The following is a 24,570-nucleotide window of genomic DNA, read 5'->3' on the forward strand; positions in this document are numbered from 1 at the left end:
CCACAGGTACATAGGCCTTGAACAGCTGGCTGTGCTCTAAGAGGCAGGGCAGCGAGTACATGCCACTGAGCGATGGGCTGATCACCACAGCTGGACCCAGGTCCAGAGCCTCTGAGACTGCCTTCAGGAACGCCGCTGGTGCTGGCTGGCCCACGGGTGCTGGGGCCACAGCATCCTTCGAGCGCCCCAGCCCTGAATCGTGCGAGACACAAGTGGCCCTGTCAGGCTCCACTCTGCCCAAATGACAGGGAGAAGCCAGCACAGCAGAGCAGGACACGGGCGTTGCCATCCTGCCACCACAAACCGGTGGCTACCCCGCCTGATAGGGCTGTGCTCACCACACCTTACCCGGCAAGTCGATGGCCACGGCTCGGTAGCCATTCTCGGCCAGCGTGGCCAGCGTCCCCACCTGCAGCCAGGTTTCGGAGGAGAAGCGGATGCCATGCAGCAGCAGCACGGTCAGCCTGGGCACTGCCTGGGCCGGCTCAGCTCGGCGGTAGAAGAGGCTCTGTCCTTGCACCGTGACGGTGCTCTCGGTGACCCGCGGGGCGGCCATGCCTGGGGACCCCGGCGCTGTTAACTGGGGTGACAGGTGGGGACGGGAGGGCTGATGGACCTTCTGCCCGGTGGTGGCAAGAGGGCTGTGAAGGGTCACACCGGCATCATCTTCACTGTGGTGGCACCACCAGCGTCACCGATGTGCCAGGCGGCCTCAGGGGCCCGCCCCTGCCTCAGTTTCCCCGTCCATCGCTGGGCCTGCAGCCCTTACCTGCTGCTCCGTACACGGCGCCGGCCGCCGCTCGCCTCCTCCCCGCGGCACCACGGCACTGGGGGTGCCGCGCCCCGGGGCCAAAGAGCGGCGGGGCGGGCGAGAGAACGGCGGCACCGCGTCATGGAGCGGAAGGTCCGGGGCGGCCCCGGGAACCGCTGGGGCCCGCCGGGCCGGGCCCTGCCCCGCCGAGTGAAGCCGAGCTTTCCCGAGCAGAGCCGAGTATTGCCGAGCGAAACCGAGCCCTACCCGAACTCTACCGAGCCAGGCCGAGCGCTGCAGACCAGGGCCCGAACTCTGCCCTGCAGTACCGAGCCCTGCCCGAGCTGTGGCGAGAGCCGCCGAGCCCTTGACGAACATAGCCCAGTTCGAGTTCTGCAGAGCTCTGCCAAGCTTGGCCGAGCCCCAGCCTATCGCCCGAGCCGGGCTCCGCTACGAGCCCCGGCCGTTGAGTCCTTCGGGGCAGTAGTGTCGCGGGCTGCCGCCAGGCGGGGCCCGAGGGCGTAGCGGCGCCGTGCGCGGCGGGCCGGGGGCGGCAGGGCCGGGGCCGAGCGGGGCCGGTGGAGCCGGGCGGGGGCTCGAGCTGGGCCGCAGCTGAGCAGAGCAGCGGGGACCGGGACCTGTTTCCCCGCAGCAGCCGGGCTGGGGTCCCGCAGCCCCGCGCAGCCGCTCTCCTCCAGCAGGAGCGGAGATGCTGCTTGCCCGCAGCCGGCTGTGGCTGCTGCTCCTCGGGGCGCTCCTCGCTCTCCTCCTGTACCTCCTGCTCCCGGCCGCCCGGCGCTCACGGCCTGACGAGGGGAAGCGGGCCTGGCGGGCGGCCAACGGCACCGTGCGGACGGGGATGGCTGCGGGAGAGCCCCCCGTGTTCTACAGGGAGGCTCCCGCCGCAGCTGCGGGCCCCGGGAGGTGGGTCAGCCGGCCGGCAGCTGCAGGTGGAGGCCCTGGGGCCGGTCTGCTGGACGCTGCAGGCACAGCAGCCTTCCTGAGCCCCTTCCCACCTGTCTTTCCCCCCTCAGGCCTGATGTCCTGTTCCTGCACGGCCAGGCGTTCACCTCCAAGACGTGGGAGGCCTTGGGCACACTGGCACTGCTCGCTGGAGAGGGCTACCGTGCGGTTGCCATAGATCTGCCCGGTAGGAGCATGGCGCTGTGCTTAGCTTATCTCTTTGGGCAGATCCCGTCCCTTGCCTTAGTCACTGCTGGGCTCTGGATCTCTTCAGGGAGGGCTCTGGGTAGCTGCTGGTGATCCCTGGGGCACTGTGCCTGGGATTTCTCTGTGTCCTGCGGCATTGATGGCTGTGACTGTACAACCCTGGGGCTTGATCGAGTGTCCATCTTTTGCCACGCCCCTGAACCCTGGTGAGGAGAGACCATTGCAGGCTGCACAATGCCCCCTGACTACCCCATGCCCTCTTCCCCATACCAGGCTTCGGGGATTCTCCCCCAGCGGAGATGGCGCTGACAGCACAGGGCCGGGGGGCGTTCCTGGACCGTGTCCTGCAGGAGCTGGGCATGCAGAGGCCTGTTCTCATCAGCCCCTCCATGAGTGGCCGCTTTTCCCTGCCCTTCCTCCTGGCACACGGGGACCGGCTGGCCGGCTTTGTGCCCATCGCACCCGTGGGCACCAAGGATTTCACTGCTGAGCAGTACCGTGCAGTCCAGGTGGGTTTTTGGGCTCTTGGGGGCTGCCCTGGGTATTGGTGAGCCTTGTGGGCCAGCTGGCTGCAGGGTGATGTGGAGGGTGGCACTGTTTTGGGGTGAGTGAGGGGGACCTGTGACCCCCAGCTCATGGGGGTGCTGGCACCTGCCTCCCCTCAGCTTTGCAGCCCCTGTGATGATGGATGGACGTGGGCACAGCCCAGGGGGAGTGTGGTGGCCATTTACCCCTCTGACAGCTGCTCTTGTTTTCTCTCTCCCCTTACCAAGACGCCCACTCTGATCCTGTATGGTGACCGTGACACTGGCCTGGCTCCCCAGGCCCTGCAGAACCTCCAGCAACTCCCTAAGCACCGTGTGGCCGTGCTGTCAGGTGCTGGCCATGCCTGCTACCTGGACAAGCCAGAGGAGTTCCACCGGGCCCTGCTGGGCTTCCTGCGCCAGCTGAAGTGAGCACTGCCTCCTCCCTGCCAACAGAGGGGCCTCCGGGCGGCTGAGAGCCGCAGATAGCTGGCATGAGGGATGCGGTTCCCTCCTGGGATATCTCCAGGACGGCGGGGGGTGGGACTGGAGGTGTCCCTTGCTGGCAGGAGGAACAGTCTGTCACGAGGCCAATAAACTGATGCTGCTCTGGTTTCTGCGTGTGTCCCCAAGCGCCGCGGGGCTCCTCGAGCTCCAGCCCCATCTCCCTGCCGCTAGTGCGGGGCCAGGAGGGTGCCCCGTGCCCCTCCTGCGCTCCCGGCCCGCCCCTGCCCGCCTCCTGCCCGCCTCCTGCCCGCTGCTGCCGGCGGGGCGGAGCGGGCGGAGCGGGCGGAGCGGGCGGAGCGCGGCGGGCGGAGCGGGGCCGGGCGGGCAGCGCCGGCGGCGGCAGCGCGGAGGTAGGGCCGGGGCCGGGCAGCGGGGCCGGGCACCCCGCGGGTGGGTGCCCCGGTGCCTTGGCCCCCCTTAAACCCGGGCCGAGGTACCCTGCACCCCCCCTTGCACCCCTCCTCTCCTGTCCTGCACTCCCTTGCCGCGCTCTTCTGCACCCCCTGCACTCCTAACCACGCTGTCCAGCACCCCTCTGCCCTTCTGCCCGTGCACTCCTGTAACTTCTATGCCTGCACCCCAGGAACGCAGCTCTGCAGCCCTAACCACGGTGTCCTGCCTGTCCTCTGCTTCCCCCCGTACCCCCCTGGCCACAGTACCCCTGCAGCCCTGCCCATGCCCCTGCCCATGCCCCTGCGCTGCCCTCAGCTCTAACCATGGTGTTCCTGCATCCCAGCTGCAGTGCCCCTGCACCCCACTGTGCCCCCTGCCTGCCCCCCAGCCATGGTACCCCTGTACCTCCCCTGTGTGTGCCCCTTGGCACCCCCAGCCACCGTACCCCTGCCCCCCTGACCACAGTCCCACTGCACCCTCATGGCCTCTGTGCACCCCCTGCTGCCATACCCCCCGTTCACCCCTCCTGCTGAACCCCCATGTGCCCCTAAGCACCCCACATCCTCCTGCTCCCCCAGCTTTCCCCAAACAGCTCCCACAGTAGCCTGTCACCCTCGTGTGTTCCCCCAGTACATCTGGCCTCTGTTAACACTCAATCCCCCTTCCCCATCCCCATTTCCCTGCACCCCCAGAGCCTTTCCTTGCAGCTCTCCTGCACCCCCTAGCCAGGCAGTAGCCCCCTTTCCCCACCTGCACCCCCTTACACCAGCATGCTGCCTTCCCTGCCTGCATGCCCCAGCATTCCCACAAACCTCTAACCCCTGGATAATCCCAACTACCACCCAACATACCATTCTTCCCCTTTACCCCTCTTCATACTCCCCCACCTAGCTGCCCCCCTTTCCTCCCAGCTAGCCCTTCCCTGGATTTCACCCCTTGCCTGGGCATCACAGCGTGTCCTGGCACTGTGTTTGAGGCAGGAACATGTGTTTTGGGGGAAGAATGAATGATGGGCACACCCCATCCTGCCCTGTACCCAAGTGGGGGGGATTTCTCCCATGGTGGCAATGTCCCAGAGTCCTATGGGGGAGACCTTTGCCCCATCTCCCTTCGGTTTCTGTGATGACCAAGCGTGCAGGCGGACTTTGGAGGGGCTGGTGGGTGATTAACCATCTTGCAGCTCTTTCCCCAGAGCTTTGCAGCCCTGCTCCCAGACATGGCACCTGGGAAGCCTGGGAAGAGCGCGGGGGCCTCAGAGAACCCCTCGGTTACGCTTTTCCGGGAGTACCTGAGGATTGACACTGTCCACCCTAAACCTGACTACGGTGAGGATGGGGGGACAGGACGGGGAGCCATGTGGGGACTGGGTAATGCATCTTTGCAGCTCTGATCTTTGGACCCAGGTGCCCAAGTCCTGTACCGGGGCTGTTTTGATCGTGGTGTTAAGGAGCAAACTCCTTGTGCCTTATCTCTGCTGGTGCCTTTGGTTGGGGCAGGGACATCTCAAGTGCCCTCAGAGCTGCTGTTTGCTTCTTCTAGCCCCGTGTCCCTTGCTCCACTTTCCATGCTGCCCTGGGATGGATGATTTCCTTCTGTGTAGATCTCTTTCTGTTAACATTTATGTCTTCCTACTAAAGTATATTTTATCACTGAGGAGCTCCCTAAACTCCACTGGAGAAACACTCCCCCTGAACTCACCCCCTTTCAATTTTTTTTTTTTCATATTTCCCAAGTTGTCACCCCGAAGGGATGGTGATGAGCTTCTCCCATCCCTGTTCATGGCCACTTCTTGTGTCCAGGACCTGCAGCACCTGTCCTCTTTTGTCACCTCTTTCCTTGCTCTGGGAACCCCACAGAGTCTTGGGGCCCCTGGGGGTTTGCAGTGAATGACCCCAGTGTAAATGTGGGCTTCCCCACTCTTCCCCAGATGCAGCTGTCCAGTTTCTGGAACGTGTTGGCACCGAGCTGGGCTTGGCCTGCCAGAAAGTGGAGGTGAGCAAGCTGAGAAACAGCCTTCAGTCTGTCCACCCACCCATCCATCCATCCATCCATCTATCCACCTGTGCTTGGCTCCTCAGTGACCACAATGCTCCTTTGCCTGCACCCAGAGCTAGACAGGAGTGAATCCCTCTGCCTGTAATCCCCTGCTGACCTGAGCCCTTCCTTGAGCCGCTATTCCGGCTGCTCCCTGCTGACCTCTGCAGCTGCCTGTGCTATGATTAGCAGGGGACCTGGCAGCGTCACCTTGGCTGGGGCCATCCTTCCTGCTGGGCACTGGCTGTCCTGGGAGACTCCCTTGCACCAGGGGAACATGCTGGGTTTGTCTTCCCTCCTCTGAATTTTCAGCCAGGTTTGGCACCTGCAGCCAGGTTCTGTCTGGCTGTGGGGGTTCAGGCAGGCCTGCTCCTCTCCCAGTGGAGAAGGGGGTGGCAGGTGGCATCCAGAAACTTTTCCCAAGCTGATGCTTTTCGGCTCCAGCTTGCTAATCCAAACCTTTCTGTCCCCCTCCTGGACCCTGGTGACATCCTGCCTCTGTCCCACAGGTGTGCCAGGGCCGTGTGGTGCTGGTCCTGACATGGCAGGGCACGAACCCCCGCCTGCGCTCCATCCTCCTCAACTCCCACACTGACGTTGTGCCTGTCTTCGAGGTGCTGGAACAGAGCGAGGGGTGGGAAGGGCACGGAGAGGAGGGAAGGGTGGATGGGAGCTGGTGCCTTCTGTGCCCCTCTGCCATCGTGGACGCTCTTCCCTGCAGGAGCACTGGACCTACCCCCCCTTCGAGGCAGTTAAAGACTCACAAGGCAACATCTACGCCCGGGGTGCCCAGGACATGAAGTGCGTCTCCATCCAGTGAGTGGAGGGCTCAGCACCTGCTGGGTGAGCATGGTGCTGGTGGTGTCCCTGAGTGATGCAGGACAGGATGCCACTATCCTCAGGGTCCCTGGGGCCAGAGGTGCTACTTCTGCCCTGAGGTGGCTCAGAGCACACAAGCCCCTCTCCTCCACAATGACCATACACTGCTTTCCCTTGCAAGGTACCTTGAGGCCATCCGGAGGCTGAAGACAGAAGGGAAGTCTTTTGCCCGCACCATCCACCTCACCTTTGTGCCTGGTGAGTCCCCAGGCTGTCCCCTCTCAGGAGGTACAGGGGGGCTGGCAGCTGGGTGGTGCTGGAGAGTCTCCCATGGCAGCCAGGCTCCCCAGGTTCTGACCTCCCCTAGCTCAAGGCTGGAGAGGTTTCCATGTCCAAGGACATCAGTTGTGCTGGTGGCATCCAGGCTGGCATGGAAGGAAGACTAGAGGTGGTGGGCTGGGGGATGCCCCAGTTCCTCCCTCCATGCCAGGCTCTCCCCCACAGATGAGGAGGTGGGAGGACACAAGGGCATGGAAATGTTCGTGCAGCGCCCTGAGTTTAAAGCACTCAACGTGGGCTTTGCCATGGATGAGGGTGAGTATTGGTGGGGCTGGCACTGGGATGTGTGTCCTCTTGGCATCACTCCCCAGGCACCAGCACCCCACTTGCTTCCAGGGACCCCCTTGGGGGATCCTTCCCCTGGGGCAGGTGCCAGTCTGGAGGAAAATGCTGCTAGGACAGAGCAGTATTTTGGTACCTCCATGTCCCACTCACCCTCTGTCTGTGCCCACCACAGGCCTGGCCAGCCCATCTGACACCTTCAGTGTCTTCTATGGTGAGAGGAGCCCATGGTGTGAGTATCTGTGTGCCCACTGCCCTGTCCTTGGCTCTCCTGGGTGCTGGGGCACTGATGCTATCCCAGGCTTTCTGCTCAACCCTTCCCTCCATGCCTGCAGGGATAAAGGTGAAGTGCGCGGGTAGCCCCGGGCATGGGTCCCGCTTCATCAGCAACACGGCAGCTGAGAAGATGGTGAGAGAGGGGGTACCTCCTGTGCACCCCCATGCCTGCCCTGGGTTGCCAGGTCCCCCTGCCTATGGGGCTGGTCCTCACCCACTGCCCTTCCCTCCCCAGCACAAAGTCATCACCTCCTTCCTGGCCTTCAGGGAGAGCGAGAAGCAGAGGTAGGAGATGGGCAGCAGGATTATTTCAGTCCATGAGGGGGGCCTTTGGGATCCCAAGCCAGGCTATGATCTGGTGCTGCTGCCCTGTGCCTCAGTTTCCCCATTTTGGGTGACAGCAGGGTAGGGAAGCACATCTCCCCAGGTGGCAGATAGTGAGTGTCCCTTGCATCCCCCAAGGCTCAAGTCCGACTCAAGCCTGACCCTGGGGGATGTCACCTCTCTCAACATGACCATGCTGGAGGGGGGTGTCTCCTTCAACGTGGTGCCCTCCGAGATGGCTGCCAGCTTTGACATCCGCATCCCACCCACCGTGGACCTGAAGGTGGGCACCATGCCAGCCCCACCCGGGAGAGGAGTGGGATGAGGGTACCCCGCTCTCACCCCTCCTCTGGTCTCTGCCCAGGCCTTCGAGAAGCAGGTGGCCACGTGGTGCCGTGATGCTGGGGAAGGTGTCACCTTTGAGTTCCACCAGGTGAGGGATCTCAGCTACCTGGCCTGCCCTGTCCCTCCCCTGCCAAATCCCACCCCCTCGCCCCTTCATCTGCCCTCTGCCTCTTGTCAGAAATGCATGGACCAACACATCACCTCCACTGAGGACTCGGACCCATGGTGGAAGGCCTTCAGTGGGGTCTGCAGGGACATGTAAGTAGTGTCCCTAGGAAGGGCAGGACCTTGGCAGGGACATCCTCTGGTGGAAGCCAGGTGGTCCCTGGGGTCCTCTGAGGTCATGTCAGGGGCTGGGATGGGGATTTGCCAAAGCATCTCCCTGTTGCCCCCCAAAAGGTGTGGGATTGAGTGTCCTGCAGAGCTGAGGGATGTCCTGGCACAGTCTCTTTGCCCACGGGGTGTGAGTAGGACAGGGGACTCTGCTGGCTGTGTGTCCATGCTGACACAGGGTCTGTCTTGGCAGGAAGCTGCAGCTCAAGCTGGAGATCTTCCCAGCTGCCACTGACAGCCGCTACATCCGAGCGGTGAGTGTGCTGCCAGCCTGCCACAGGGCCTCACCCGGGTGAGACCACAGCCCCAAGCAGCAGCTGTGTGCAGGTGAAAGGGGGCTGTGACCTCACTCTGTGTGTCCCCATCTCCAGGCAGGACACCCTGCTATTGGCTTTTCCCCCATGAACCGCACACCGGTGCTGCTCCATGACCACAACGAGTTCCTGAACGAGCAAATCTTCCTGCGGGGCATTGAGATCTACGCCCGCCTCCTGACTGCCCTGGCCTCAGTGCCCCCGCTGCCCACGGAGGGCTGAGCGCTTGGCGAGGGACAGGGAGTGCCAAGCAGAGAGACACAGGCTTTAAAAAGAGGGGCAGGGGCTCTGGGCACAGCAAATACCTGCTCTGGTGCTGGGGATCTAGATGGCATCGTGCCCTGTGTTCAGGGCTGGCCTGATGGGGACACCCACAGAGTTGTGTCCCCCGTGGTCAGGTGCCAGCAGAGCCTCGTGCCCAGGTGCCTCCAGCCTTTCCTGGTGTTGTCAGTGCCTCCCCCTCTCCCTGTGCCATCTCTGGCTGCACTGGCTGGGTGGTGAGGGGCTGGCCAGTGCCCCACTCTGCCTCCCCATGCCTTGTCCTGCCTCCCTGCCCCCTTGCTGGGGGAGCTGGGGCCAGTGCTGCCCACTCTCCCTATCAATAAATCTCAGTGGTAAGCACAGCCTGAAGCGGGGCAGTGTGTCTGTTTGTCTGTCCATGCTGGTGCTACCCACGGAGTCTCACTAAGGCACTGCAGATTTCCTGGTGCAGTGCAGTTTGCTGGGGTGGTTTTCCTGCCCTGGGCTCATTGCCTGCATGACAGCAGTGCAGGCAGGATCCTGCCCGGGCAGGCTGAGGGCCTCTGCTCCCGATCAGCCTCGGGGGACGGGCACTGGGGTTCATCCTGCTCCCTCCCTCCTTCCATCCCTCCTGAGCTTCTGCCGCTTGCACAGACCCTCTGGTCAGGGCAGGCAGCGAGCGGGTCTGGGCAGGCACCTCTGCTCACCTGCCAGAGCTGCCTTGGCTGCTCCTCCTCCTCCTTCCTGCTCGTTCCCAGCCCTGTGCGGCTCCCAGTGCCCCAGGGTGTGGGATCTGTCCTGGCCGTGTGGCTTCCTGGGGGAACCAAGGGCCAAGAGTGAATTGAGGTGGTTTTACACGGCTCAGGAGGCTGCCAGAACTGCTCCATTACAAAAGGTGGGACTGAGCCAGGGCTCCCCAGCCTCCTGACCTCTGTTTTAATTAAAAAAGCTGCTGGAACCCTTGGGGGGCTGGGGATAATGAGGGTACCTTGTGCTGGGCTGGGAGAAGAGATGAGGCTGGTGGTGATGAAGCACTGAGGGAGAAGCCACCAGCTCTTCTCCTCCTTCCCCTCCCTCCATCCAGTGCAGGGGGAAGTCCAACATTTTTGGGTGCAGGACATACTTGCTGTGTGATGAGGCTCCCAGGGGAAGTTGGCATCTGAGTCACATCTCATCCAGTGACCCAGCAGCCCAGGGGGAGGATGGCACAGGAATGGTGTGGGTACCGTGGGGTCCTTGCTGGCCAGGATCCTTGCCCAGGATGTTGGCACCTTTGCTTTCCCCTGCCCTGTCGGGGTGCCAGGGCTACCTGTGGCACCCTATGGCACCCTGCTCATTCCCCTCCCCATCTGGCCTGCTGTCCCCAGCTTGCCTGGCACTGAGATGGGACTGACAGCTGTGTGCTTGCTGATGCTGGGCGATCACAGCACGCCGAGCATCCTCCTTGGGGGCAGGTCTGTGTGGCCTCTCCTGCTCCTCCAGCAGTGCGAGGCTGGGGGACCAGAGCTTCCCTGCCTTGCTCCCCATCCTCGGGGATGAGTCCGAGGTGCTGCCAGGGTCACTGGGGGGAAGGGGACTGCAGCGAGGTCTGAAGCTGCTGTATTGCACTAAAGCGTCGCTGGCAGAGACACTTTGAGGTGAGCGGAGCTCTCGGGTCCCCCCGGGGGATGGGGCCGTGTCCCCGCGCATCCCCGCGCATCCCCGCCGCCCGGGGCCGGGGTTTGGCGGGGCCGGGCCGGGGCGGGCCGGGGCGGGCCGGGGGCGGTCGGATGGCGGCCCCATAAAGGCTCGGTGCCACGGCGGGCCGAGGGCGCGGCGGCGGGATGCGGGCGGCCGTGGCGCTGTCGCTGTGCTGGCTCTGGGCGGCGGGGCTCAGCCTGCCCCGGCTGCGCCTGTCCTACCGCGGTGAGCCGGGCCGGGGGCACCTGCTGCGGGACGGGAGGGGGGTGGCCAGCGAGGGTGACCTCAGGGGACAGGGTTGGGGAGCCTCAGCTGCAGCCTCAGCTGCGGGAACTGCTCCCAAATGCGGGATTTTGGTGCGGTTTGTGGGCAAATTGTGCTGGGGTTTCGTGGGTGGCTGCTCTGCACCCTCCGCTCCCCACCGGGACGTAGGGGACCCCCGAGGAGGAGGAGGAGGAGGAAGAGAGGAGCGGGGTGGCGGGGACAGGGGACAGGGGATGTGCCGGTGCCGCCGGGCTCCGCGCCAGCCCCGCCGCTGCCATGGGGGCTCGGCTCCCACGCGGCGTGCGGGGAAACTGAGGCACGGCGGTGTCCTGGCCCCGCACGCTTTGGCTCCTGTGCCGGGCGGGTGCTCAGCATCCTGCCCCTGGTTGTTTGGGGGTCCCGGTGCACCCCCGAGCCCCGTCGCGCTGGGGTGCGGGTGCCGGGGCCCCTCGGGGGTGCGGGGGCAGCGCTCGGGTTTAATTAAAGCTCTCCCTGTGATCCTGCTCTGGCTCGCCGCATCCCCCGCTCTGCCAGCCTAATCCATGGGCTGCTCCAGCCAAACCTGACAGAGCCTGGGGCGCCCCAGTCTCCTCCCGGCCTCAAAGCAATGAACCTGCTGTAAAAAATGCAACATAAAATAAATTACATCATGTATATCTTCCCCCTTCCTTCCCAGGAGGGGGACAGACCTGGGCAGCCCAGCACTTCCCGAGCCTCGGGAGCTGCAGGGCCAGGGGAAATCGCTCCTCTGCTGCCTGGGCTGGGGGTTCCCGGGTTTTTGCACCCCTTGTTCTGTCCTGGGACACAGCAGGTGACCCCAGGGTCTGCCTGTCTGTGGAACGGGAAACTGAGGCACGCAGTGCCCCCCATCCCTCATCCTGCGAGCCTGGCGTGGCTCATGGCTCTGCCCCGGGATGCGACCTGGTGTCCTCAGGCTGGCCTTGGCACAGGGTGAGGGGATCTGGGGTCTCAGCAGGGGTGAATCGCGGGGCTCGGTGTCTGGCTCAGTGTCTGATCCTGTCCAGCACAAAGTCCATTTCCCAGGTGCGAGGAGCTGCCCGGGGCGGGGTGGAAGCTCCTCAGCCTCCCATGGGAAGCCAGCCACCTTTGGAAGCTGCTTTTTTTTTTTTTCTTTTTTTTTCCCCTTAAGCTGGTTATTCCATTCGTTTTCCAAATTGGAAACAGCAACTGAAATTTCCCATGAAACAAATTCTGCCACCGCCTTCTCCCCAGGGGGAAGAAAAAAGAAAAAGAAAATTTCAATTAAAGACATTAGAGTCCCTGAAATGAAAACCGTGGTGAGCTGAGGCTGTTTGTGCAGAGCTCCTCGTCCTGGGCTCTGCGTGGCTGCTGGTTCTGGCTGTGAGGTGACTCTGTGGGGTGACAGGGACAGGCACTGTGCTGTGGGTGCTGGGGTGGCCGTGTAGCCAGCCCTCCCTCACACTTCCAGCCACTCTTTCCCTTTTGTTTCAGCTTCCAGCAGTGGCTCATGTGAGAGGGGAAAGAACATTTTGCTGTTGTGAGGACCAGCAGTATTGTCCTGTGCTCTTTGCTGTCCCTCCCCTGGGACCCCCACCCTGGGGTGAGGGTGTCCCAGGGATGGATGGTCATGGCAAAGGGCTGGTCCCTGGGGATTGCAGGGGAAGGAGCCCTGAGCCACTGTAACCCGAGGCGCAGGAGGAATTCTCCAGGTCTGGGGGAGAAGGGGAAGCCTTGCCTGAAACAATGAAAGGAGCCTGCCGACTTTGCCAGTGTTGTTTTGAGCTGGGAAAATATTATTGCTGGGCAAGAATAGAAGGAGACGACAGCGTTTTCCTGGGCTGGACCCGGCCATGTGGGAGGACCTGGTGCTGTAGGACACAGGGAGGAGGGTGCCAGACTGGGTGGAAGGACCAGCACTGCCTGGAGCCAGCCCTGCTTGCAGGCACAGAGGTGTTTCCAATGGGGATGGAGCGCTGGGGCTGTATCCCCCATGCCCCTGGGGCACTGGGACTGCCCCTGAGCAGGGATAGGATGTGTGGTGGGGTGAAGGTGTCTGCTGTCCCCTCCTGGGGATGGGCCTTGTCTCCCTTGCAGGGCCTAGAAGAAGCATTTCCACCAGAATGGGAATTATGTCACTGGCCACCTCCTTCCTGGAAGCGACAAATGTCCCCCCAGCAAGAGCAGGACTTGGTAGCCCAGTGTCCTGACCTGTGGTGACTGGGTTTGTCCCAGCACCATCGCCCTCTTCTGGGGACGTGTGTGGGAGATGCTGGGGCTGGGTTTTTCTCTGGGGTCAGCTGCAGTGGCTGGCACTCTTCTGGGCTGGAGGGTGTTTGGGGACAGAGCTGTGCTCATCAATGGTGCTTTGTCCTCTCCTTCTCTGTCTGGCAGGCACAGTGGCCTGGCCTGGGGTCGGGATGGGTTCTCAGAGTCCTGTGAAGCTGAGCCGTTCCCTCTGGCCCTCTCCCTCTGGCAGCTGTGGGAGCTCTGTGGGCACCACTGTGCCAGCTCGATGACCCTGAAAGTAATTTCCTACTGAAACCAGCTGAGCTACTGCCCCCATGTCATCATCACTGTGAGGCATTGCACGAGTTTCAGGCTTGGACTTGCTCTGGGGGCTTTGGCTGTCAGACCCTGTTGTCTGGGATGTGATGTCCATCCCTGGGATACCCCCATGCTGGTGCCTCTTCCCAAGTGCCTGGTCTGTGCCATGGAGGAAACCTTCCTGTCAGTGAGTTCTGGTGGCAGTGGCAGCAGCGGGCTTTGTGTGGCAGTTTCCCCATGGCACTGGCTGGGTGCCTGCTATTGTGTCCTTGGCTGGCACCCAGCAGGGTCAGGACCTGCCTTGCACCCACCCTGTGTCCGGTCTCGCCTCCATCCCAGCCTGGGGCTGGTGGCACTGCCCAGCCCAGCTTGCTGTGGCACATCCACAGTGGGAGTCTGGGCTGGTTCAGCCAAACCTTGCTGGGGATGGCAGCCTTTCCTAGGACCCTGCTGCTGATTGCTGGCTCTGCAGCTTTGTCCTTGGCTGGCGGGGAGAGCAGCACTCCTGGCAGGCTGAGGCTGGGCTGTCCATGAGGCAGATGCTGGGGTGGCTGTGAGCAGCTCTGCTGACTCCAGCACAGCTCCATGACACTCAGCAGCTCAGACGAACCCTTGGGGCTGGGATGGCTCCTGCTGATGATGCTTTCATCTCTTCCTGGCAGAGCTTTTAGCCTCCAACCGCTCCGTGCTGTTCTTTGGCCACCGTGGCTCCCTGGGCCTGCGCTGCCTCTACCTGGATGAGTACCGCGACCGGCTCTTCCTCGGGGGCAAGGATGTGCTCTACTCCCTGCTCCTGGACGGGGCCACTGCAGGTGCCAAGGAGGTGAGCTGGGTGCTCCTGGGGTGTCTGTCCCCACCCTGGCCCCCTGTAGGCCTGTCGGTGTCCAACTGAGCCGGGCAAAGTTACTCTGCAGCAAGGCCTGCCCTGGGCATGGCCTCATCTCAAGTGCCTCAAAATTATTCTGTAAACTTGTAGTGCCTGGCAAGGGCAGGCTGGCTGAGGTGGCTGGAGGGAAATTAGCTGGCAGTTAGTCATGATCATCAGCCTAGGAGACTGGTGGTGCAGCTCACCAGTGATTCCTGGGCACTGAGCATTGTTTTGGACTCCACTCTTCTAAGAAACTGCCACTGGGAGATGGAGTGATGCTCATCCCCATCTGGGCATCCCTTTCACAGGGCAAATATTCACCTGAAAGCCTGCAGAGACAAGGAGCTAAAAGGATCCCTCACTGCAAGAAATTGTGCTAGAGGTCCTCTGGCAATGCCCCCAAATCTCTCCTGGTTCCTTGGTGGGAGAGATGATGGACCAGAATGATGATGCTGGGTGCTGGCTCCCCTCCTCTTTCACCCTCTCCACTTTGACTTTTTGTTTTTCAAACACAGCTCTGGGCTGTTTCTAGCTGAAGAGAGAGGAGGAGGAAATGAAGTGCCCCTCAGCGAGCTGGGTCACTGCAGTGGGGTCAAGGGCTTGTGTACCCAAGCTGCCCTCGGTCTGAGAGCTGCCAAAGGCTGTGGGGGACAGGGACTCCATCACTCCTGCTGTCCCCTGGGCACCCTTTCCCCAGGCCACCCACAAGCCCACCCCCTTCCAGGGCAGCTCCAGCCATTCCCAGCATGACCACCCAAATCCAGCCCAGCTGTGGGCTGTGACTGCCAGGCTGCATCTGCCCAGGAGGAAGGGTCCTGCTTGGGGTTGTGGGGTGGGAGTCCTGGGCTGGGTGGGCTCCAGGGAGCTGTGGTCCCTCTCTCTGTCCCGTTGCCATTGGCAGCCTGGGGATGTGGATTTGCATGGCTGGGTGCCTGTTGTCCCCTCTCCCTGCTCCAGCAGACCCTTTGTGTTCCAGATCTATTGGCCACCCCGCCCTGGGCAGACGGAGGAGTGTCTTCAGAAGGGGAAGGACCCAGGGGTGAGTCTCTCCCCATGTGTGCTCTGCTGTGAGCTGGGGGTGCCAGATGGGTTCCCTTTGTGACAGATGGCTCCTCCCATGTTGGGGCTGTGCCATGTCACCTGCCAGGGATGGCCCTGGGGCTCAGGGGCCAGTTAATCCTTGTGCAAGAGGGAAACAGGCTGGGAGTCCATGGCCAGTCCTGGCCATGCAATAGGCTTGCTCCAGGCTCTGGAAACCTGTCTTAGTTGCTCTGCTCAGCCCTGTGGCCACAGAGTGGTGGCCAGCATGTCCCAATGTGGCAGCACGAGCAGGCAGGAATAGCTGGGCTCTGGGACTGCAGCTTGGAGGGACCCAAACCCCCATGCTGTGCTCCAGACCCCAGCAACACTGCCTGCCCCATCCTGGCTGTCCCCGATGGTGGGAAATCTGTAACTGGCTCAGGTTTGGTGACCTTGTTCCCTAAACCTTACCCGTTTTTGCATCCTCCTGCCCAATATGAAGCAGGACTGTGGCGGGGAGAAAGTCCCCAAGGCTCCCCTGGCCCAGACAAATTACTCCCAGGAGTCCCTGTTCTGCTCTCTGTGTTTATTTTACCAGCTCTCACCGACAGATCCAAGCCAGGCCAGGCTCAACTTTTTATTTTTCTTGAACGTATATTTTTTTTCCCTTGCTATTTTAGAGGCTCTTTGCAAAGGGAAAATAAACAGCAGGAGGCTGGGAGCCCCCGGGGCGGCTGGGCAGCGGTGTTCCCAGCAGAGGAGGGGCCTGCATCCCGCTGTGGAGGGGACAATGGAGGGCAGGCAGGGCTGGTGCTGGCCGGGGGAGCTGCCAAGCTAATGGTGGAGAAGGATGGGAGCCCTTTCCAATGGGAACTGCCAGGAGAAAATGCACAAAGTCAGAGGTGGCAGGTCTCCAGCCTGGGAATGTCATTGGTGCCGTCCCTCAGAGAAGGGGACAATTCCAGACGGCAGCGAGCAGGGCTGTTCTGGAGGCAGCCCAGGATGCCTGTGGGTCTCTGTCTCCACTGTTTCCTCCTTTTGTTTCATCCCTGGCGTAAGCAGGAACGTGACGGAGAAGGATGTCCCTGCATCTGGTCACGTCCTGGGCGCCAGGGGTTCGGGGCAGGGTGTGCAGCTTGCAGGGCAGATGATGTTGGTGCCCTGGCCAGCGTGCACTGTGCCACAGGGTGAGTGCACAGGTGCCTGTGGGCAGGAGATGGCAGCTGGATCCTGTGTGGTTCCCTGGGATGCTCTGGGCAGCAGGAGGAGCAGTAAAAAGCCCTGTAGTTTTGCAGTGGGCTGGGGCCCACCCAGATGAAGTCCATGCCAGCCCTGTCAGTGGGCACAAGCTGCCACCCCAGATCCCTGGCACCAGGCTGGAGGCAGGGAGCCTGGGTGGAGCCCTGGGAGCCAGGGCTGGGGCTCACCCACTGTGGCAGGGCCCCAGGCTGAGCCAGGGAGCTGGGGTGGGCACAGCACCAATACCCAGTGACCCTTCCTGTCCCTGCTGTGCCCCCAGACTGACTGTGCCAACTATGTCCGTGTGCTGCATCCCTACAACCGGACACACCTGCTGGCCTGCGGGACAGGTGCCTTCCACCCCATGTGCACCTTCATCTACGTGGGGCACCGTGGCGAGGTAGGGCAGCATCCCCAGCAGGACAGCCCTGGAATGTGGGTCCCTACTGCCTGCCTCTCTCCTGAGGGGCCTTGGGACTGCAGGGGGATGCTGGATGTGCTGTTTGCTCTAACCTGAGTACTGGTGGTGGGGGGAGTGTCAGGAACCAGCTCCCTGTTGTCCCTTTGTCCTTCTGCTACTCCCTGTCCAGCTTTCCCACCTGTCTGGCCTGGGATCCCCTTTATAGACCTGTCCCCAGGGGCTGGTGTCCTGCTAGGGGCTGAGGTAGGGGTGGCATTTTCTCCTCTCCAGCTCACTGCTCATAAATCAAGTTGACTGGGGCGGAATGGCACACCCCTCAGAGCCCTCCCCACAGCCTGGCCCTGTCTGTACCATGATCACTCTGACCAGGCAGGCGAGCAAGCAACAGGGCTGGTGGGTCCCCTTCAGCTGCCATGCACCCTCATGGGATCAGTCTTGCCTCAAAAAGCGTGGATGCTGCTTCCAGATGGTCCTTTGGGTGCCCTGAGTGAGGTGCAGGTGGGGCAGGGAGCAGAGGTGGCCCCAGCATAGCCCAGGGCTCATCTGCCTGCTCCCTCCCCAGCACACCTTCAGCCTGGACGCTGCCAGCATGGAGAGCGGCCGGGGCCGGTGCCCACACGAGCCCAGCCGCGCCTTCGCCAGCACCGTCATCGGTGGGTGTCCTCCTGGGGATGTGGGACCTCGGGGGTGTCCCAGGGCCGGTCCCCGTGGCAGCAGCTGGGTGTGTTTGCAGGAGGGGAGCTGTACGCCGGCCTCACGGCAGATTTCCTGGGGCGCGATCCCGGCGTGTTCCGCAGCATGGGGACGCGCTCCGCCCTGCGCACGGAGGTGGATCAGCGCCTGCTGCATGGTAACAGCTGCCCTCTGCCCCTCCATCGCCCTCTGCCCTTCCATCGCCCCCAGACAGGGACCACCAACCTTGTGGCCATGCTGCAGCATCCTCCATGCCAGCTAAGAGCAGGGACAGGCACCAGGACAGCAAGGTCTGGGTGTGCTGCTGGCTGGCACCCAGCCCCAGCATGGACTGGGGCTCTGGAGGTGGTGGCTGTGCCCTCTCTCCCAACCTGACATGACCGGCTCTTGCTTGCAGATCCCAAGTTTGTGGCAGCCCACTTGATCCCAGACAACGATGACCGGGACAATGACAAAGCCTATTTCTTCTTCACGGAGAAGGTGGTGGAGGCAGACAGCAGGGAGCACGCCATTGTCAGCCGTGTGGGGCGTGTCTGCGTGGTAGGCTGCTGGTGGGGACCGTGGGGGACAGGGATGCACCAGTCACAGCAGTGGCCCTGATACTCCCTGTCCCTGCAGAACGATGCTGGTGGCCAGAGGGTGCTGGTAAACAAGTGGAGCACCTTCAACAAGGCCCGGCTGGTGTGCTCAGTCCCTGGCCCTGATGGCATTGACACCTACTTTGATGAGCTGGGTAAGGAGTGAGCTGGGTAAGTGAGATACAGCTCTGTACAGATGGAGCTGTATCTCACTGGGGCTAGTCACTTGGTTGGATTTCAGGAAAAAGCCCATGCTTTCATTTCCAGAGGATGTCTTCTTGCTGAGAACGAAGGATAGGAAGAACCCAGAGATCTATGCCCTTTTCAGCACTGTCAGGTGGGTGCTCCAGCTCCAGCCTCTGGGGACATCCAGCTGCAGCTGCCCATGACCTGCCCTGTCACTGTCACTAAGGGTTGCTGGCTGCTCCCCATGTGTTTTGGGGATGTCAGTGCCCCTGCTGCCAGCAGTGCCAAGCATGGCTCTGCTCAACCCCCTCTCCATCCCCTTGCAGCCACGTTTTCCGGGGCTCTGCTGTCTGTGTGTACCGCATGGCTGACATCAGGGAGGTGTTCAACGGGCCCTTTGCCCACCGCGAGAGCCCCCATCACCAGTGGGCTGCCTACGAGGGCAGGGTGCCCTACCCACGGCCGGGCGTGGTGAGTGACTCCCTGGAGATCCAGGTCCCTCCCCTCCTCCAGCTGCTCTTCTGGGCTGGTGGTGGAGCCATGCCCATTTCTCACCTGCTGGAGAGGTCAGCTGGTGCTTTGCCAAGCTCTGGCACAGGGCTGGAAGAGATGGATGCCAAACTGGAAGGCAGAGAGGGGCCCAAGACATCTCTGAGGGACGATGGAGGGGGAAGGAGTGATGGGTGCTGGGTGTCTGGGCTGAGCTGGTCCCCTCTGTCCCTGCAGTGTCCCAGCAAGACCACCAACCAGCCCCGGCGGCAGTACGGCACCACCAAGGACTTCCCTGACGAGGTGCTGCACTTTGCCCGTGCCCACCCCCTCATGTTCCAGCCCGTGCTGCCCCGGCACCACCGGCCCCTCCTGGTGAAGACTGACCTGCCCCAGCGGCTGCGCCGGCTCGTGGTGGACAGGGTGGAGGCCGAGGATGGGCAGCACGACATCCTCTTCCTCGGCACAGGTAAGCAGCAGGGGCAGAGTGCAGGAAGGAGCTGCAGAGCTGGGGGTCCCAGTGGGCACCCCCTGGGCTGTGAGATGCAGGGTGCTCACACCTCCATCCTCCTGGGCCCCCAGATGCTGGCTCAGTGCTCAAGGTGGTGGTCATGCAGAAGACAAACTCAGCCATGACTGAAGAAGTCATCCTGGAGGAGCTGCAGGTTTTTAAGGTGACATTTACTGCCCCACTTGCAAGGGAGGGGGCAGTGGGGTGGGCTTAGGTTGGGGACACATGTAGGGATGGAGGGTCAGGGCTGTAACTGCATTGTTGGCCACTGGAAGGTCTCAGGGTCGTGAGGGCAGAGGCTGGCTGGGGGTATTTTCACCCTCCCCAAAACATTCCTGATGCTCTGCCAAGCCCTGGTGGCTCTGAATGAGCCAGGCTGTCTGTGGTGGGGATTATGCCAGCTTGATGTCCACTCCCCTCCCCTACAGGTGCCTGTGCCCATCACCCAGATGGAGATCTCTGTCAAACGTGTGAGTACAGACACGGCTCAGCCACGGGGCTGGGGACCAGGCAGGTGTCCAGCTGTGGTCACAGCCTCCTAAAGCCATGTCATGTGTGCCCTGGGGTGTCCTGGCTGGGCCCCCAGGCACTGAGCCCATGGGTGTTGCCAACCTCACCACCTTGGTGCTGTTCCCCCAGCAAACGCTCTACGTGGGCTCCAGCCTGGGCATGGCCCAGGTGCGGCTGCACCAGTGCGAGTCCTACGGCACTGCCTGTGCCGAGTGCTGCCTGGCCAGGGATCCCTACTGTGCCTGGGATGGCACTGCCTGCACCCACTACCAGCCCTCGGGCAAGCGCCGCCAGCGCCGCCAGGACGGGCGCCACGCCAACCCTGCCCACCAGTGCCTGGACCAGAACCTGACCGGTGAGACACTGGGGGCCCCAGGGCTGGAGGGCTCCTCACAGTGCCCCAGGATGGCCTGACATGCACAGCCCTAGCACACAGAAGGTGCCATGTGTGCACCCTCATCTGCCCATCTCAGAGACCAGGGCATGACCCGAGAGAAGGTGGGTGCTGCTGGAGCTGGGGCTGGCTGCTGGGAGAGAAGGAGATGGCACCTGGGCAGGTGGCCAAGGGGGGGTGGCACCTGGTGGGGTCAGGTGGAAGCCTGGCTGTGCCCTCCCTGCCAGCCCGTGCCTGTGTTTGCCCTAGTGGACGATTTTGAGAGCGTTGAGGAGAAGGTGCTCTACGGGGCAGAGGACAACAGCACCTTCCTGGAGTGCGTGCCCCGCTCCCCGCAGGCCAGCGTGCAGTGGTTTGTGCAGAGGCCGCCTGACGAGCAGCGGGACGAGGTGAGGCTCCCCTGCCCTGCTCCCGTTGGGGGGACACGGGAGGGACGTGGGGGCACTCCCGGACCTTCCCAACCCCTGGTGGCCTGCAGGTGAAGACGGACGAGCGGATCGTGCAGACGGAGCAGGGGCTGCTGTTCCGCAGGCTGCACCGGCATGACGCCGGCACCTACTACTGCAAAACGCTGGAGCACGGCTTCACCCAGACCGTGGCCAAGACCGCCCTGCGGGTCATCCCCAGCCAGCAGCTGGCTCACTCCTTCCCCCGGGGCCCGGGGGACGAGCTCCCAGCCTTGCTGTGCCCCGAGCCCCGGCTGGTGCCACAGGCTCCCAAGAGCTGGTTCAAGGACATCATGCACCTGGTGAGCTCCCCGAACCCGCGGCGCGTGGAGGAGTACTGTGCCCGCCTCTGGTGCAGCAGCCGCCCCCAGCACCGCAAGAGCAAGCTGGCCCAGGCCAAGCTGGTCCTGGCTGGCGTGGACGTGGCCAAGAAGGGACGGACAGGCAAAGCCCACAGTGAGAGGAACCGCGTGCCCCGGCACGCACCGGCCACTTAGGGAGGGCAGGGGACGGACGTGGGGCAGCCGTGGCCAGGGACCAGCTCCCTGTGCTGCTGCTGGGGCCTCTTCACCTGCTGCTGGGTGGCTTGCAGTGCTGCCTGCCTGGTCCCCCTGGATGGGCAGGTCCCTGTCACCCTCAGGGGCTGCAGAGTCACCTCACAAACAGGCAGTGAGCTAGGACACGTTGGCCCCCCTTGCTCTTGCAGGTGATGCAGCAGGTGGGGGCCGTGATGCCTGGGTGGGCTGGGGCACAGTGGCACGGTGCCACCCAGGCCATGCTGTCACCCAGGTGCTGCCTGGGTCCCTCTGTGAATATTGGGGCCATGTGTGGCGCCGTGGGGAGCGGCTGATGGCTCCAGGCTCTTCCCACACCAGCACAGAGCCTGGGGAAGATGATGCCTGCTCATCTGTATGGGGGAAAGCCAGCATCATCCCAAAAAGCCTCTGTGCAGGAGGAGCTCTGTCACCTGCTGTGCCTGGGGAGCCAGAGCTGTGCTGTGCCACCCAGGGTGTGTCCTGGGGGACAGGGCTCCTGCCTACCTTCCCTCGGCACTGGGATATGCTCAGCAGTGCCAGCTGTTCCTGGGTGCAGCTCCCCACTACACATCTCACAGTTTTAAGGCTGGACAGGGCTGGGGAGAAAAGCAAACGGCTGTAGGCAGGTTAGACCTGTTCCTGGGTAAACACTGGGAGAATCAATAATGTCACCACTGTCACTGTGCCCAGGTGGAAGCAGGAACAGGCAGAGGGCAGCCCCAGCGGAGTTTGGGGGGCTGCAGCACACCGGGGGTGGTTTCTGCTGGTGGGTGGCCTGGCAGGGCTGGTTTGGGTGGGCTCCTGCTGCCTGGCAGAGCTAAAGCAGCACCCAGGGCCTCCCCCAAACGCAGGAGTTGGGGGTAGGAGCATGGAGGGCACCTCCAGTCTGCCAGCAAGGTGTTCCTTGCTTTCCTCAGCAGGCATGAGCTCACTCACTGAGCCCGGGGTGATAAAGATCGGCCCCTTCCTGAGGCAGGGCAGCCCCACACAATGGTGTGAACCGCCGCCCCGCCGGGACCGGCATTGTTCAGAGCTGCAGGAACGGGAAAGAAAAATAATAATAATAATAATAGTAATAATAATTAAAAGGCCCTAAATAGCTCACACAAAGCCAGGTCGTGATATCATCTCTCCTCCCCGTGGGTGTTTGTGCTGCAGCAGCGGCTCCCTGGGAGCACTGCCCCATCCCAGAGACGGACTGGGGGTCCTGCCCTCTTCTCCTCCCTGTCCCACCTGTCCTGCAACCTCCTGGGATGGGAGAGCTGTGATGGGGCTGGCAGGCTGGGACATTTCTGCAGGGACGGGAGCAGTGCGGGTGGTGATGATTTATGGAGCCAAGCACCTGGATCTGGATAATTGCAGGCCTGGGGGGCACAGGTGAACAGCAGCCAGCATGCAGAGACAGGGAGGGACCGAGGTGAAAAGCCTGGAATGAGACAGGAGTGTGATTCCCCAGGGCCTGGATTACAGAGCTCTGCAGTGCCTGCACTGACCTGTGCACCCCTGTGCCCCACGGAGCAGGGCTGGGCTGCCCACGCTGGGGGAGGCAGCAGGAGGGGCTCTGAGGGCTCTGCTGCCTTTGGGACCTGGCCTGAGGTGAGCTGTGACAGGCTGGAGGTGGCACAAGGGCCAGCAATGCTTCATATTGAGCAGGAGCAGACACCAGGAGCAAACAGTCCCCTAAATAGTCCCCCCTTTTGGGGGTACATTGTCCCTGCTCCCACTAAATCTCCGGGGTGGCTCAGCCTGGTGCTCCTGGGTGGATTTACCACTAAGGCTGGAGCAGGAGAGATTTTTTCAGGGCAGCATTCTGCAGCCTTGTCTCTGGTGATCAACAGCCACCTGAGGCAACCTGTGACCCTAGGAACTGCCAGGGAGGAGCTGAGCAGCCATGTGCACACCCACACATGTGTAAGAATCCGTGTGCAATACAACACACATGCAGTACAATGCACCTGGGGCTGGGAGGAGGCAGCACCCCAGGCAGAACAAGCACCCCGGGCACCTCGGTTTCTGCAGGGGGAGCAGTCCCACCTGGGCCGGGCACTGTCCCGGGGCAGGGTGGGGTGAGGGGATCCTTGAGGCCGGGCGGGCGTGGGAACGGCCCCAGAACAAAGCCACTCCTATTTTTATCCCGCTTCCCAAGGAAGTGCTGGCAGCCTGCCGGCCTCCCAGGCAGCCACGGTGGGGCTGCTGGCCAGGCCAGGGCTCACACCTTCAGCACACAATCACAGCACCCACTGGGCTGGAACAGATCCCTGAGTCCAACCTGTGACCCGACACTGCTGTGTCACCAGACCATGGCAGAGTGCCACAGCCAGCCTTGCCTTGAACACCCCCAGGGACAGTGACCCCACACCTCCCTGAGCAGCCTGTTCCAAGGTCTGATCACCTGTGCTGTGAATAAATTCTCCCTCATGTCCAACACCTCCCCTGGTGCAGCTGAAGACTGTGTCCCTCTCATCCTTTGACAGCTGCTTGGGAGGAGAGGCTGGGCAGTGCAGCCCTCATCAACAGGGCAGCCCGGGCTGCTGAGTCTGAGCCCCATCATCATCATCACCAGAGGCTGGGCAGTGCAGCCCCTCACCAACAGGGCAACTCAGGCTGCTGAGCCTGAGTGAGCCCCATCATCATCATCACCATCCCCAAAAAACCCCACAGACAAACAAAACAACACCACAGCCCCAGCAGGCAGATGCACCCACATTATTATTATTGCTATTTCTTTCTGCCCAACATGTAAATTTTCAGAGCCCCCGTTATGAGCACGGGGCACGGGCTCCATCCTGCAGCCCTGCAGGTTGCTGTTCTGGGGGAGGCCTGTCCCCAGCAGTGCTGTGGGGTGTCACAGGGAGCAGAGGGTCCCTGAGGCACTGGGCAGAACTGAACAAGCGTTGAGTATTAAAATGTCTGGAGAATTGCAGGCATAAAGCTGATGAGCATGTGCCAATAGCTGAACGCCCCAGACAATAAAGGGAAGTAGCAGCACACAGTGAGGAAAGGGAGAGAAGAGAGGCTGGAAATCAGTCATCAGAAACACAGAGAGATGTGACAAACCCTACTGCTTTAGGGGCAATAAGCTCCAGACATCCATCCTTCCTGCACACCCTGCACTAGAAAGAATGTAAAACAGATTCACTGTGCTGTGAAAAACACATTTACTGTCCTGTAAAACTTTAAACAGTTAATAAAGGACAATAGGAGATAAAGCCCATAAAGTAAAGATTATTATGGCCAGGTGTGTCTCAGCCAAGAGCACTCCTGCTATTTGGAAACACCCTTCATGTACCATTTCTATGGCATTAGCCAGTTACATATTCATAAACAATTATGCATACTAAACGTTTCCCCAAACTATTTTACATATTCCAGGACTGTTTAGCACGGCTCCTCCTTGGTTCCACCCTTCTAGAGCACGTGTATTCCTTGGCTGTGGGTTTAATCCATTTTATCACCACCTGCAGTTTTGGCCCACAGTGCCTTCAGACAGTGAGTGCTGATGGATGCACTGTACAGGTGTCCTCATCCTGTGTCCATGGGATGTTATCCCATGCCAGC

The 24,570-nt window shown here is 61.9% G+C and overlaps 4 protein-coding genes across 6 annotated transcripts in view; 3 read left to right on the forward strand and 1 right to left on the reverse strand.

Moving 5' to 3' along the window:
• Window positions 1–943, reverse strand: part of ABHD14B (abhydrolase domain containing 14B) — a 1,674-nt gene extending 731 nt beyond the window's left edge. The window contains exons 1-3 of one of the 3 annotated variants that reach the window (XM_059480222.1): window positions 770–943; window positions 349–580; window positions 1–192 (exon numbers count right to left, since the gene is read on the reverse strand). The exon at window positions 1–192 is cut by the window's left edge and continues 50 nt beyond it. In XM_059480222.1, the coding sequence (XP_059336205.1) occupies window positions 1–192; window positions 349–556 (400 nt within the window). In that variant the 5' untranslated portion in view covers window positions 557–580; window positions 770–943. Of the gene's footprint in view, window positions 193–348; window positions 672–769 lie in introns of all 3 variants that reach the window. The other 2 variants (XM_059480220.1, XM_059480221.1) reach the window with 2 other exon arrangements.
• Window positions 944–1,023: 80 nt separating this feature from the next.
• Window positions 1,024–3,012, forward strand: ABHD14A (abhydrolase domain containing 14A). The gene is made up of 4 exons (XM_059480268.1): window positions 1,024–1,675; window positions 1,786–1,901; window positions 2,195–2,430; window positions 2,695–3,012. The coding sequence occupies exons 1-4, from the start codon at window positions 1,461–1,463 to the stop codon at window positions 2,875–2,877; spliced, it is 750 nt and encodes a 249-aa protein (XP_059336251.1). The 5' UTR covers window positions 1,024–1,460; the 3' UTR covers window positions 2,878–3,012.
• A 34-nt stretch (window positions 3,013–3,046) lies between these two features.
• Window positions 3,047–9,041, forward strand: ACY1 (aminoacylase 1). Its single transcript, XM_059480002.1, is given in 16 exon segments — window positions 3,047–3,223; window positions 3,225–3,302; window positions 4,526–4,670; window positions 5,273–5,337; window positions 5,889–5,993; window positions 6,101–6,195; window positions 6,380–6,456; window positions 6,703–6,792; window positions 6,995–7,051; window positions 7,155–7,228; window positions 7,331–7,380; window positions 7,558–7,702; window positions 7,784–7,852; window positions 7,943–8,022; window positions 8,291–8,351; window positions 8,469–9,041. Coding segments are annotated over 16 exon segments (1,533 nt in total). The 3' UTR covers window positions 8,634–9,041.
• Window positions 9,042–10,474: 1,433 nt separating this feature from the next.
• Window positions 10,475–22,927, forward strand: SEMA3G (semaphorin 3G). The gene is made up of 16 exons (XM_059479970.1): window positions 10,475–10,556; window positions 13,784–13,944; window positions 14,966–15,028; window positions 16,529–16,648; window positions 17,232–17,322; window positions 17,403–17,519; window positions 17,760–17,902; window positions 17,981–18,095; window positions 18,208–18,277; window positions 18,453–18,597; window positions 18,853–19,084; window positions 19,198–19,289; window positions 19,555–19,596; window positions 19,766–19,991; window positions 20,280–20,419; window positions 20,509–22,927. The coding sequence occupies exons 1-16, from the start codon at window positions 10,475–10,477 to the stop codon at window positions 20,971–20,973; spliced, it is 2,304 nt and encodes a 767-aa protein (XP_059335953.1). The 3' UTR covers window positions 20,974–22,927.
• The last annotated feature ends 1,643 nt before the right edge of the window (window positions 22,928–24,570 follow it).

The sequence above is a fragment of the Ammospiza nelsoni genome, chromosome 11 (assembly GCF_027579445.1).
Source record: "Ammospiza nelsoni isolate bAmmNel1 chromosome 11, bAmmNel1.pri, whole genome shotgun sequence".
Lineage (NCBI taxonomy): Eukaryota > Metazoa > Chordata > Aves > Passeriformes > Passerellidae > Ammospiza > Ammospiza nelsoni.